At 49.5% G+C, this 11,898-nt stretch overlaps 1 protein-coding gene across 1 annotated transcript; it reads left to right on the forward strand.

Annotated features, from left to right (window-relative positions):
- The first annotated feature begins 23 nt into the window (after positions 1-23).
- On the forward strand, positions 24-6,544 carry LOC116987427 (glutathione S-transferase theta-1-like). Its single transcript, XM_033043463.1, has 5 exons — positions 24-170; positions 941-1,028; positions 1,685-1,835; positions 5,068-5,244; positions 6,190-6,544. The coding sequence occupies exons 1-5, from the start codon at positions 59-61 to the stop codon at positions 6,391-6,393; spliced, it is 732 nt and encodes a 243-aa protein (XP_032899354.1). The 5' UTR covers positions 24-58; the 3' UTR covers positions 6,394-6,544.
- Positions 6,545-11,898: the final 5,354 nt, after the last annotated feature.

An 11,898-nucleotide genomic window follows, 5' to 3' on the forward strand; every position in this document is an offset into this window, starting at 1 on the left:
CTGCTCCGCCCATCCGCCAGTGTCGGTGTGTCGCCCACTAACCCAGCCGCGCTACACCATGGCTCTGCAACTTTACCTCGACCTGAACTCGCAGCCCTGCCGCTCCGTCTACATCTTCGCCAAGAAAAATAACATCGCCTTCGAATTCAAGCAAGTGAGCCTGGCAGAAGGTAGGCGGAGAGCTACCCTCTCCACATCTCCCTCCGCCTGGCCTTCTCCTCCGCCCCCTCTACACAGTCCACACCACATCTTCCCACCCCACCCTCCGCCCTCTCCCCTCTCCCTCCGCTTCTGCCACCCCCTCACCACACCACACCTCTACATGCTTCCTTCCTCTACTCTCTCTACACCTCCATCTCCCCAGCATCTCTCTACCCACTCTATCCCCGCTCCACCTTCCCCATCTCTCCGCCCTCCATCTCCCCCACACCACTTCACCGCCACCCCAACTCTCCACTACATCCCATTCCCACCACCCTCGCCTCCTCCACCACACTCTCCAATTCTCCTCCTCTAGACCTCATTCCCCACTATCCCCACCTCACTATTTCACAACCCCCCCACCACCTCTCTACTACCTATCCATTCCCCTACTCCACCCGCTCCTCGTCCTTTTCCCATTTCTTTCCCGTTTTCTTTCAGGGCCAAATCCCACTTTACAGTTGAATCCATTTGACCCACTGAGTCACCTTGACACATTCTGCTGCCCTTCTCCTGCTTTCCCCCAGAACCTCATCTCTTTCCGTCTCCACCCCATTTCCACCTCTTCTCTCCTCTATATTCTCTGCTACCTCCTGATCACTGCCCTCCTTTCTCTGCACCCTTCTCACTTCTCCATCCACTGGCTGCACCCCCTCTCCCCGGCGCTGTCTCGCACCGTCCGACTGGGACACATGGACTCGTGGCTGTGGTGTGATCTCCAGTCGTATCCTGTCCACAGGCCAACAATACAGTGAGGAATTTGAAAAAGTCAACCTGCTGAAACGGGTGCCAGCTCTGAAGGATGGAAACTTCACATTGGCAGAGAGGTTGGTGCAAATTTCCAGTCCCAGCTCTCTAAGCAAGTGTCGTGCAGAACAGAGCTGAGGGGTGTTGGTGATGTTGGGGGGAAGACTTGCCTCTGGTTCTGCAGGTTTATTTACTGAGTGAAGTGATTAGAACAGGCAGAAAGGATTGCTGTGTCCCTCACTTTGCAGAGACAACCCTAAAGCCAAGGCAACGTTTAGAGAACATCACCATCCGTACTGTAAAATAAGATCCCAATCACCACACTGGCCACTGGCCAATGCCAGCCACTGGTGACAGCCACTGGCACATCCATGTGCTCTTGGAGAAGTTGGCAGAGGATTCCTAACTTCCAGCAGAGGAAGGATTAATGTTCACCGCTCCTCTCTCCACGCCCTCACTGCAGCACCAAAGTAGCTCAGGTGCCTCACAGCTCCAGAGATCTGGATTCAGTCCCGACTTTGGCCTCTGTCTGTGTGAAGTTTGCCCGAGGTTGATGTTGAGCAGGGTTGGGTGAAGCTAGCCTAACAATGGCAAGCTGAGGTATGACTGCTAGTAGCATCAAGCATGGGTGGGGAGAATGGTGGGCAATGGGGCTGCTGCAGGGTGATGCCGGGTGAGGGAAACGTTGGCGAAGAGTCAACCTGACGGAGAGTGATGCTCCAAACCTCTCCTGCAGTGTGGCCATTCTGAAATACCTGGCTGGCAAATACAAGACCCCCGACCACTGGTACCCCGCCGACCTCCAGCAAAGGGCTCGTGTGGACGAATATCTCGCCTGGCAGCCCACAACCATAAGGTTCCACGGATCAAGGCTCTACATGTTCAAGGTAAACCTGTCAACTCCCTCCACACTCACTGACCCTCCTCCGGTCTTCCTGCCAACACTCACTCCCAGTCCTCTGACACTCTGCCTCTTGGTCTGCCTCTCTCTTTCTTACAATAAGTTGCTGCTTTGAAACCCTCACGTTTGAAGAGGTTTTGCTGGCCCCAGCAATTGGCTAATGTGGCTGATGGCAGTGTTTATTTGCTTTGCTAATCATAATCATAATCATACTTTATTGGCCAAGTATGTTTTGCAACATACGAGGAAATTGATTAATCTACTGACCTTCAGTCAGTTTATTGCAGTGACAGCTCTTCCTACCGCTGCGTGGTGAACAACCAGCTCGCGTTATGATTATTCACTCATTTTGTGCCCCTCATACCCCTTCCTTCACAGACTGAGGCTGTTCTTTGTCCAGTCAGTACGGCCCACAAAACATTGCCTCTGCTCCTGCCCTGATTCAGTGCAATTGTTTCTCCAGGATTTAAGGAAATGACTTTCAAGGGCACCATGAACCTTTAGTGCGTTGCTCAGACACAGCCTTGCAGCGGAGGTGAGGAGAAGGGCATTGGAGCCACCACGTACAGTGTGGTGGGGAAATCTTCTCCCTTACCTGTCCTCTAGAAGATTTGTACTGCTCCCAACAGTCAAGGCACAGCCTGTATTCATCATGAAGGGGGGGGGGGGGTCAGAGGTGAGGAGCAGTGGTCTTGTGTCAGAGTCAGAGTTAAAGAGTTATGGAAGCAGGTCAAAACATCATAAGTGATAGGAGCAGAAATAGGCCATTCGGCCCATTGAGTCTACTCCGCCATTCAATCATGGCTGATCTATCTGTCCCTCCTAACCCCATTCTCCTGCCTTCTCCCCATGACCTCTGACACCTGTACGGATGACAGCAAGATCAAGATGACTATCAAAACTCCCTCACCTGTATCCACCAGTTGGTTCTATTCCTCCTCTTTTACAGCTTTCTTTCCCTCATCCTTTGAAGAGAGAGCTAGATAGGGCTCTTAAAAATAGCGGAGTCGGGGGATATGGCGAGAAGGCAGGAACGGGGTACTGATTGGGGATGATCAGCCATGATCACATTGAATGGCGGTGCTGGCCCAAAGGGCCAAATGGCCTACTCCTGCACCTATTGTAGGTATGTTGCAAAGCCTACCTGAAGCGTCTTTGAAAATCTGCCGCTACGGGTGTGCGCGATTTTGGCGCCGTTTAGAGGGGGCGGGTTTAAAACGCGATTTTCTCTAGGCTGTTCAAATCGAAGATGTTCAGCCTAGTTAATTATTAACGAAAAATCGCTGGAAGACCCCGTCGCAAAAGCTATTATTAGTTTTAAAGGCCTCGTAAAATAGTTATAGTAGTTTAAAAATCAATCTCTAAACCCGTGACCGCCAGCAACCGCAGAGTCTCATAAAGCAAACAGCTGAAGTTAGGCTGTATATATTTACATTAAAAAGGGCTTCTAAAGAACCCTTTATACAAAGTTTAATATTGCGAGTAGCTCAATTTGGGCCCATTATATCGCGCAGTATTTTTCTGGGCATTTGGGGCACAAATCTACCGCAATGTGAACGTTCTAAACCAGCGCGTTCACAGGAACCCACTGGAAAGCTGATTTAAATGGGCATTTATTTACAGCAATTGAGCACTAAATTCCTTCCATTTGGCCTATAAATTAATGTAAATGAGATTTAAAAATCATGTTTTATTGTGAATTATTTGTGAATATTATTTGGACATTTAGGCTATTTAAAAATGTTAATCATTTATTAAGAAATGGATAGATGTTTAGATCTAGTAATTGAAGTCTGAAATTAGCTACAATTAGGTAACTAACTAATTATATGCTTTAATTTCAGGTCATCCAAGTAAGATTATTTTATATTTGTTTCAGAATGCTTCAATCTATGATAACTGAAAATTTCATTCAGTTTTCTTAATTTTTAAGAAAGTTATGGGCTTTTGACTGTTCAAGATCACAGCTTTTTTGTTATGTCCATAGAAAATCAATAGGGAACAAGATGCTCATTTCCGAGTATGAAAATGGCCATAACTTTTTAAATACTTGAGATATGAAAGTGAATTAGGTGTCAAATTAAACTTATTTTTATGCTTTATCTGATGGGATAAATTACAGACTTGATTTTTAAAATCTCAAAATTTTGTAACATTGCTACCTATTGTCTATTGTCTATTATCCCTCGAAGCAGGTTCCCAACCCGAAATTTCACCATGTTCTCCAGACATGCTGCCTGGCTCACTAAATTACTCCAGCACTTTGCGTATTTATTTGTAAAACAGCCTCTGCAGTTCCTTATTTCAGCAAGACCAAGATGCGGAGTCAAACAGTGTCAGAGGAGGTGATGGAGTTGTGTTGAAGGCCGGGGTGTGGGAAGGGGGTTGACGCTGTGTGCGGAGGCACAACAGAAGGGGGAGAACTGCAGGGCGCAGTTGAAATGTGGAAGGAGATGGCAGAACTCAGTGGGTGATTGAATGGGTTGGGGAGATCATCAATCTTATGGAAGAGTGTGGAAAGGTCAAAGTTGGAAGGTTAGGTTGGAGGGGTGGTCAGAGATCACAGAGAGAACTGGTGGAGTGAGATTCCAAGGGTTAGTGAGTGTGAGTTAGTGATTGGAACCTAGAGCCCATCTTCTCCCTAGGTCAGAGGCAGCTCGTTCTCAGCACCCTCACCCTCAGATGTCCCTGGGCAGGTGTCCCTGGTGTGCAGGGGTCTGTCCGAGGAGGGAGAGCCGGTCAGTGGGCGGAGAGAGAAAGGGGGGAGGAGGTGCCTGCGTGAGGCGTCCCATGCGAGGGAGGGGGGTTTGGGTGGAGGGTACATGGACGAGGGTGCGGCCCGTGAAAGGGCCTGTCTGCGGGGGGGAGGGGCGGCTCATGGGCGAAGTGGGGGAGGGGAGGACGGTGGGGGGGGGGGGGTGGGGCATTCATTGGGACGGAGGCTGCTCAGTGAGGTTGTGCAGTGCAGCCGGTGGTATCTCTGACACTGAGCTGGGCTGTAGGCGGGTGTGGGGTGATGTGTGGGAGTGGAGAGAGCGGACCAAGACCCCCAGTGAACTGAGGGAGCTGCCGGGTCTGGCTGTGTGTTTGATTGTGTGTCTGGCTGATGCCTGGTCATGTGTCTGGCCGCTGTCTGCCGTGTATCTGGATGCTGCTTGACTGTGTGTCTGGCTGGCCGTGTGTCTAGGCTCACTGACCTCTGACCCGCTTGCCCACAGGGCTTGCTGCCCCTGCTAACCGGGCAGCCCATTCCCGCAGTCAAGATGGACGAGGCTGTGAGCGATCTGCAGGCATCCATCTGCTCCCTCGAAGACAAGTTTCTCCAAGACAAACCGTTCATCGCCGGGCGCGAGGTGTCGCTGGCAGATCTGGTGGCCATCGTGGAGCTGATGCAGGTGAGGGCAATGGACCTTTGCCAGTGTGACATACCCACCAGGGGCCCGCTGACATACCCACCCAACCAAGGCATCCACACACATACCCACCCAACCAGGGTGCCATAGACCCACGGGCATACCCACCCAACCAGGATGCCATAGACCCACAGACATACCCACCCAACCAGGGTGCCATAGCCCCACAGACATACCCAGCCAGACTCCTAGAGACCCCAGACTTTCACTGGACCAGATAACCCCACTCTTCTTCCTGGACGCCACAGCTAAGATCCCTTGGCCATTTAATAATGGAGGTTGGAACCTTGGCCAAGCCCAATGTCCACCCCTCCCAGGCTGGGTGCAGAACACAATGAAACATTCACCCCTTCCCCTTCTACCGTCAGCAATGCTCAGCCCCTCTCCCACACTCACTCACAATGAGTCCCAGAGGAACTCGTACACATACACAGTCTCATGGCTCTGACCCCACTCACTCCATTGCTCAGCCCAGTCTATCCCCTCCGTCTCAGCATCACTTTCCTCACATTCTGGATTGCTACCGTGATCTTTTATTCACCCATCTCTTTCATCCCATGGGAGCATCTCTCCACTGACAGCCTGCATCTCATATCTTCCTCTCTTGCATTTGCTCTCTCTTTCCCCTCTTGTTTGCACTCTTGCTTCTCTCTCTCTCTCTCTCTCTCTCTCTCTTCCTCTCTCTCTCACCCTCACTTTCACTCCCTCTCTCACACACTCTCTCTATGACTTCCATGTTCCAGACTGAACCCTTAAGCCTCAGCTCCACGCTGTTACTCCCTCTCCTCCACACTTCTCACTCTTCAGCCCCTTCACACACCCCACCATTACCCTGCCCACCCCCCCCTATATTCCCACTCCCCGTTCTGTTGCCCTCGCTGTGCTGTCGGCTGCAGATTTTAACTCTGTTACCTAATTTCACCACAGCCTCTCGGTGCGGGATTCGATCCGTTCAAAGATCGACCAAAGCTCAGTAGCTGGCGTGACAGAGTCGTGGCAGCCCTGGGCAAAGAGTTATTCGATGAGGCCAATGAGAAGATGCTGAAGAGCGCAGAAAATTCAAGTAATTTGGATGTTAAGTCTCCCGCAATGCAACGCCTCGCGATAAGTCTGAAAAAAGCATACTTGTGATGGAGCCAGTCACCAGGCGGCTCCTGGAGTACCTGCTGGCGGTAACTTCACCAACAAGGTCATATGATCGGAGCATCAAGCTTACTCTGCCATTCAATCATGGCTGATCTATCTCTCCCTCCTAACCCGATTCTCTTACCTTCCCCCCATAAGCCCTGACATCCATACTAATCAAGAATCTATCTATCTCTGCCTTAAAAATTTCCATTCCGTGGCAAAGAATTCCTCTGATTCACCATCCTCTAACTTAAGAAATTCCTCCTCATCTCCTTCCAAAAGGAACGTCCTTTAATTCTAAGGCTCTGACCTCTAGTCCTAGACTCTCCCACTGGTGGAAACATCCTCTCCACATCCACTCTTTTCAAGCCTTTCACTACTCGGTATGTTTCACTGAGGTCCCTCCCTCGTTCTTCTAAACTCCAGTGAGTACAGGGCCAGTGCCATCAAACGCTCCTCATATGTTAACCCACTCATTCCTGGGATCATTCTTGTAAACCTCTGGGCCCTCTCCAGATCCAGCACATCTTTCAAAATATATGGTGCCCAAAATTGCTCACAATATTCCAAATACAACCTGACCAGTGCCTTATAAAGCCTCAGCATTACATCCCTGTTTTTTTCATTCTAGCCCTCTTGAAATAAATGCTAGCGTTGCATTTGCTTTCTGCAATTTCCTGTAATTAAATAAAATGCTAGAAGTTCCTGCATCTCAGTGGCAGAGTTGTCTCTTTGTATTTTGTCCTGCTTTCTCCCTTCACTGGAGGTTCCCCTTGCTGAGGTAACTCCCCACATCCTGCCCCCACACTCCCCAGCACCAGGGACACGTTGACAATAAATAAAAACTGGAGACGCTGGAAATATTGAAATAAAAACAGAAAATGCAGGAAGCACTCAGCAGGTCAGGGGGCACCTGTGGAGTTTGAAGACTCGATGTTTCAGTTCTAAGATGCTTCCTCAGAATTGCTGGAGTAACATAACAGGTCAGGCAGCATCGATAGATAACTGCCTCTAGATTATCATAGATAACTGGATAGATAACATTTCTGCTAGGGTCCCTTCTTCAGCCTGAGCTGCTGAGTTATGGAACTTCATGTCTTTGTAAAGGAGCATCTGCAGTTCCTTGCATGAAAGCTAGTTAGTTTTAGGGAGAAAACGCGATGGGTTCCAACAAAGAGACTGTCTCTCACAGGGTGAGCCCGAATGACCCAATAAGCCTGTTGTTAGAAGCAGTTTGGGTTGGATCGGAATGAATGAACAAAGGTGTTTCAGAGGGAGTGGTGGTGTGATCACGTTGAAGGTGGTCGTAATGTCGAAGAATTATATGTTGGATGTGGAGGCTGGTGGGGTGAAAAGTGACGATCAGGGAAATATACTTATTCAGTGTAGAAAGGAACTGCAGATGCTGGTACATACCGAAGATAGGCACAAAGTGCTGGAGTAACTCAATGGGCCAGGTAGCATCTCTGGAGAAAAAGGATGGGTCACGTTTCTGGTCGGGACCTTTCAGACGGAAATCGCGCCCCAATATGTCAACCATCCTTTTTCTCAGAGGTACGGCAGCATTTTGTGTCTATCTTCAATATATACCAACATCTGCAGTTCATTTCCACACATTTTGTCTGCTCCACTGCCAAATCTCCTCGAGGTATCCCCACCTTGAAGAGGTGCTCCTTCTCTACCCTTGTTCCATTTGGGGGAAGGAGAGCAAGACCATAACTACAGGACACAGAGAAGACATTGATAAGGGATCCATCCACAGGGGACTAACCACTTTACTGAAGAAAGAGGACATCTCGGATATCCTCAAGTGGGAAGGTCTCATCTTGGGAGCAGATAGCAGATACAAAAGCCTGTCCCTTTGTGATTTGTAAGCTCACCAGTGCTCTCTTTCTTCTTAATTATGTTCCAAACAGTTGATTTTGGTAAGCGGAAGGTTTGGCTGATGTCTTTAACAATTTTATTCATGTTTCTCAGTCTCATAATGTCTTCTTTGACTTTCATTGGCACAACTTTGGTCCTCATGTTGATAGACAGCAATAAGTGTCCAAAGGTGATGGAAAGATTGGAGGAAAGACGAAGTGCTGAGAGCTCTCTTATGCCTGCCTTAAGGAGACAATTAAACACACCTGAGCAATTACAAATGCCTGTGAAGCCATGTGTCCCAAACATTATGGTGCCCTGAAATTGGGGGACTATGTATAGGGGGGTTGCATGTAAGGTCATCGGGTCAAAGGGTGTGACGCAGGGAGCAGCTCAATCCTTCTGGAGGATATGGCAACCTCCAGCATACACCGTTAACACACAAAACGCGTACTTTATTACCTGTTTAAAACCGCCGAAATGGTCAATTTCTGCCCTGTAAATAATTGTGGAAATAGGGCTAACCGTGAGAGAAACCCGCCAAAGTCACTTCTGCTCACTGACTTGCTAAAGAGCAGCGTGCCGGCGGATTGAGGGCAAGTCCCGGCCCTGACTGAACCCGAGCACCAAGGTGTAAGCGGCCGAAGGTGCGCATCCCTCCGGACAGCCCCCAATCTCCCCCCCCCCCCCGGGGTCAGCGCTGTCCGCCCAAGGCCGCCCTCTGCCCCGTCTCCCCCTGTGTGGCCGCAAGGTCACAGGCTGTGGGTCGGCAGCGCCCACACACGGGGCCGCGGCTCCGGGCAGCGGACACACATAAACCCGGCAACGTCCCCGTCAGCTACAGCAGAGTTGGGGACAGTCTGGTCCCTCCGCCCACCCAGAGTCACTGACCGCACTGCACCGACCCCCACACCGGGGTAATTCACCTCCCCCGACCCCCACATGGGAGACAGACGGTCCGGGATCTGCGAGTGTGGAACGAGTCAGTGTGGAGTCCGGAGGTACACAAAATGCTGGAGAAACTCAGCGGGTGCAGCAGCATCTATGGAGCGAAGGAAATAGTGTGGAGTCCGGTTTCTGTACTTCCAGCCATAGTAAGCGCTTACCTGACGTTCGCCGCTTGTACTCCAGAGGGCGTTGCGTGGTCAGGACCTCGACTGCCCTGCAACCTCCCTATGGATAAAATGCCAATCAATCTTTGCCTGCTTGAACCTGACCACACATTTGCTTGATAATAAAACACATTGCATGCTGAGCTCAAAATGAAATTGTTAATCAAAAATTATCCAAATGTGCCTATTTTAATTGAGGAAAGTTACTTTCTTTACCTGAGAAAAGTATGTTTTATTTTTATGCTTTGCTGAATAAGCAGGAACTCTGACCTGTATTTAACAAAAATACTCTGTTGAACATCTAAGCTTTTCTTAAATGTTTAAATGTTTGCAGTCATTAAAAGTCTCGAGAGGAAGCAGCAGCTTTAAACAATAATATTGTAGTCAGCATCTCAACAAGTCTAAGCTGAGGAGACTGCCTGAGATCTGTTGAAAGATGGTCATAAATCTTGTGCTGGGAAAGTTATTAAGCTCGATCATACTGTTTTGATTAACCAAAACTAGAAATGGTATTTGGAACAGATATGTGGACACCTGACCTGAAATAGGATGAAAATCAGCTTAATAATAGTAAATGACACTGTTGAGATGGAGGTCGGACAGCTTCCCCACCTCTGCCCTCCCCACCGTCTGTCAGCTGACAAGTACATTGTGATACATGAAAGTACATACACTCCAGAATTCTGGTAACACTAACGGGCAGCACAGCGGCATAGCTGGTAGAGTTGCTGCTTTATCGGACCGAGATACAGCTTCAATCCTGACCTCAGGTGCTGCCTGTGTGAGAGCTTGTGACTTTTTTTCCAGGTTCTCCTGTTTCCTCCCACATCTCAAAGACGTGCTGGTTGATAGTTGGTTGCTGTATATTGCCTCTAGTGTGTAGGTAGAATATAGGGGAAGTTAAAGAGAACGTGGGGAGAATTAAAAAAAATAGAAGAATTTAAGATGAATGTAAATGGGCAATTGATGATCTGTGCAGACTCAATGGGCCAAAAGATCAGTTTTGTGCTGTATCTCTCTTTGAATCTGACTCTACTAAACCAAACAGACAGAAGACTGCAGCTACTGGGTTCTAGAGCAACGTCATAGAATCATAAGTGATAGGAGAAGAATTAGGCCATTCGGCCCATCAAGTCTACTCCGCCATTCAATCATGGCAGATCTATTTCTCCCTCCTAACCCAATTTTCCTGCCTTCTCCGCATAACCCCTGACACCCACACTAATCAAGAATCTATCTATCTCGGCCTTAAAAAATATCCACTGACGGCCTCCACAGAAGGATTGAGGGCAAGTCCCGGCCCTGACCGAACCCGAGCACCAAGGTGTAAGCGGCCGAAGGAGCGCATCCCTCCGGACAGCCCCCAATCTCCCCCCCCCCCCCCCCCCCCCCCCCCCCCGGGGTCAGCGCTGTCCGCCCAAGGCCGCCCTCTGCCCCGTCTCCCCCTGTGATGCCGCACGGTCACAGGCTGTGGGTCGGCAGCGCCCACACACGGGGCCGCGGCTCCGGGCAGCGGACACACGGGGCCATAAACCCGACAACATCCCCGTCAGCTACAGCAGAGTTGGGGACAGTCTGGTCCCTCCGCCCACCCAGAGTCACTGACCGCACTGCACCGGCACCGGACCCCGACCCCGACTCCGACCCCCCACACCGGGGTGATTCACCTCCCCCGACCCCCACACGGGGGGACAGACGGCCCGGGATCCGCGAGTGTGGAACAAGTCAGTGTGTGGTCCGGATTCTGGGGCGAACCTGACGTTCGCCGCTTGTACTCCAGAGGGCGTTGCGTGGTCGGGTCGGGACCTCGACTGCCCTGCAACCTCCCTATAAACACAGCTGTAAATTCTACACTGGGGCAACCAAAATGTATAGAAATGTCGTTTATTAAAATCTGGCAATGTGCAATTTAACCACATGTGATTTTTTTTCTATTACAAATCTCAAATTGTGGAGTACAGAGGCAAATAAATAAATGATGGGTCTTTGCCCCAAACATTATGGATGGTACTGTACAGTGGAGTTGGAAGAAGTGAGACTAATATAATATAATAATAAACTTTATTTATAAAGCGCTTTAAACAACTGCAGTTGCCACAAAGTGCTGTACATGAGAACTCATGGACAAAAAGTTATTTCAAACCATTAAAAACCGTAAAACGAAGGACTAAAAACAGTAAAAATTAAAAGACATTAACAGCACTAAGAACAGGAGCAATGTCTCAGCCAGTGTCGAAAGCCAGAGAATAAAAATGTGTTTTTAGGGAGGATTTGAAGATGGACAGTGAGGGGGCCTGTCTGATGTGCAACGGCAAGGTGTTCCAGAGTGCCGGAGCAGCAACAGAAAAGGCTCTATCCCCTCTGAGCTTCCGCTTAGACCGTGGTACCTCAAGGAGCAGCTGATCAGCTGACCTGAGGCACCGGGCAGGAGCATATAGGTGGAGCAGCTCAGAGAGGTAAGGCAGGGCGAGCCCATTCAACGATTTGAAAACAAATAAAAGAATTTTAAAATGAACTCGAAAGTGCACTGGGA

This window comes from Amblyraja radiata, chromosome 25 (assembly GCF_010909765.2).
Source record: "Amblyraja radiata isolate CabotCenter1 chromosome 25, sAmbRad1.1.pri, whole genome shotgun sequence".
In the NCBI taxonomy this organism is placed as follows: Eukaryota; Metazoa; Chordata; class Chondrichthyes; order Rajiformes; family Rajidae; genus Amblyraja; species Amblyraja radiata.

Excerpts from the sequence above, each read along its gene's own strand:
- LOC116987427 (XM_033043463.1), top strand. The coding sequence starts at position 59 with ATGGCTCTGCAACTTTACCTCGACCTGAACTCGCAGCCCTGCCGCTCC. Across the intron at positions 1,836-5,067 it reads CAAGGCTCTACATGTTCAAG|GGCTTGCTGCCCCTGCTAAC; the intron begins GTAAACCTGTCA and ends GCTTGCCCACAG. Across the intron at positions 5,245-6,189 it reads CCATCGTGGAGCTGATGCAG|CCTCTCGGTGCGGGATTCGA; the intron begins GTGAGGGCAATG and ends ATTTCACCACAG.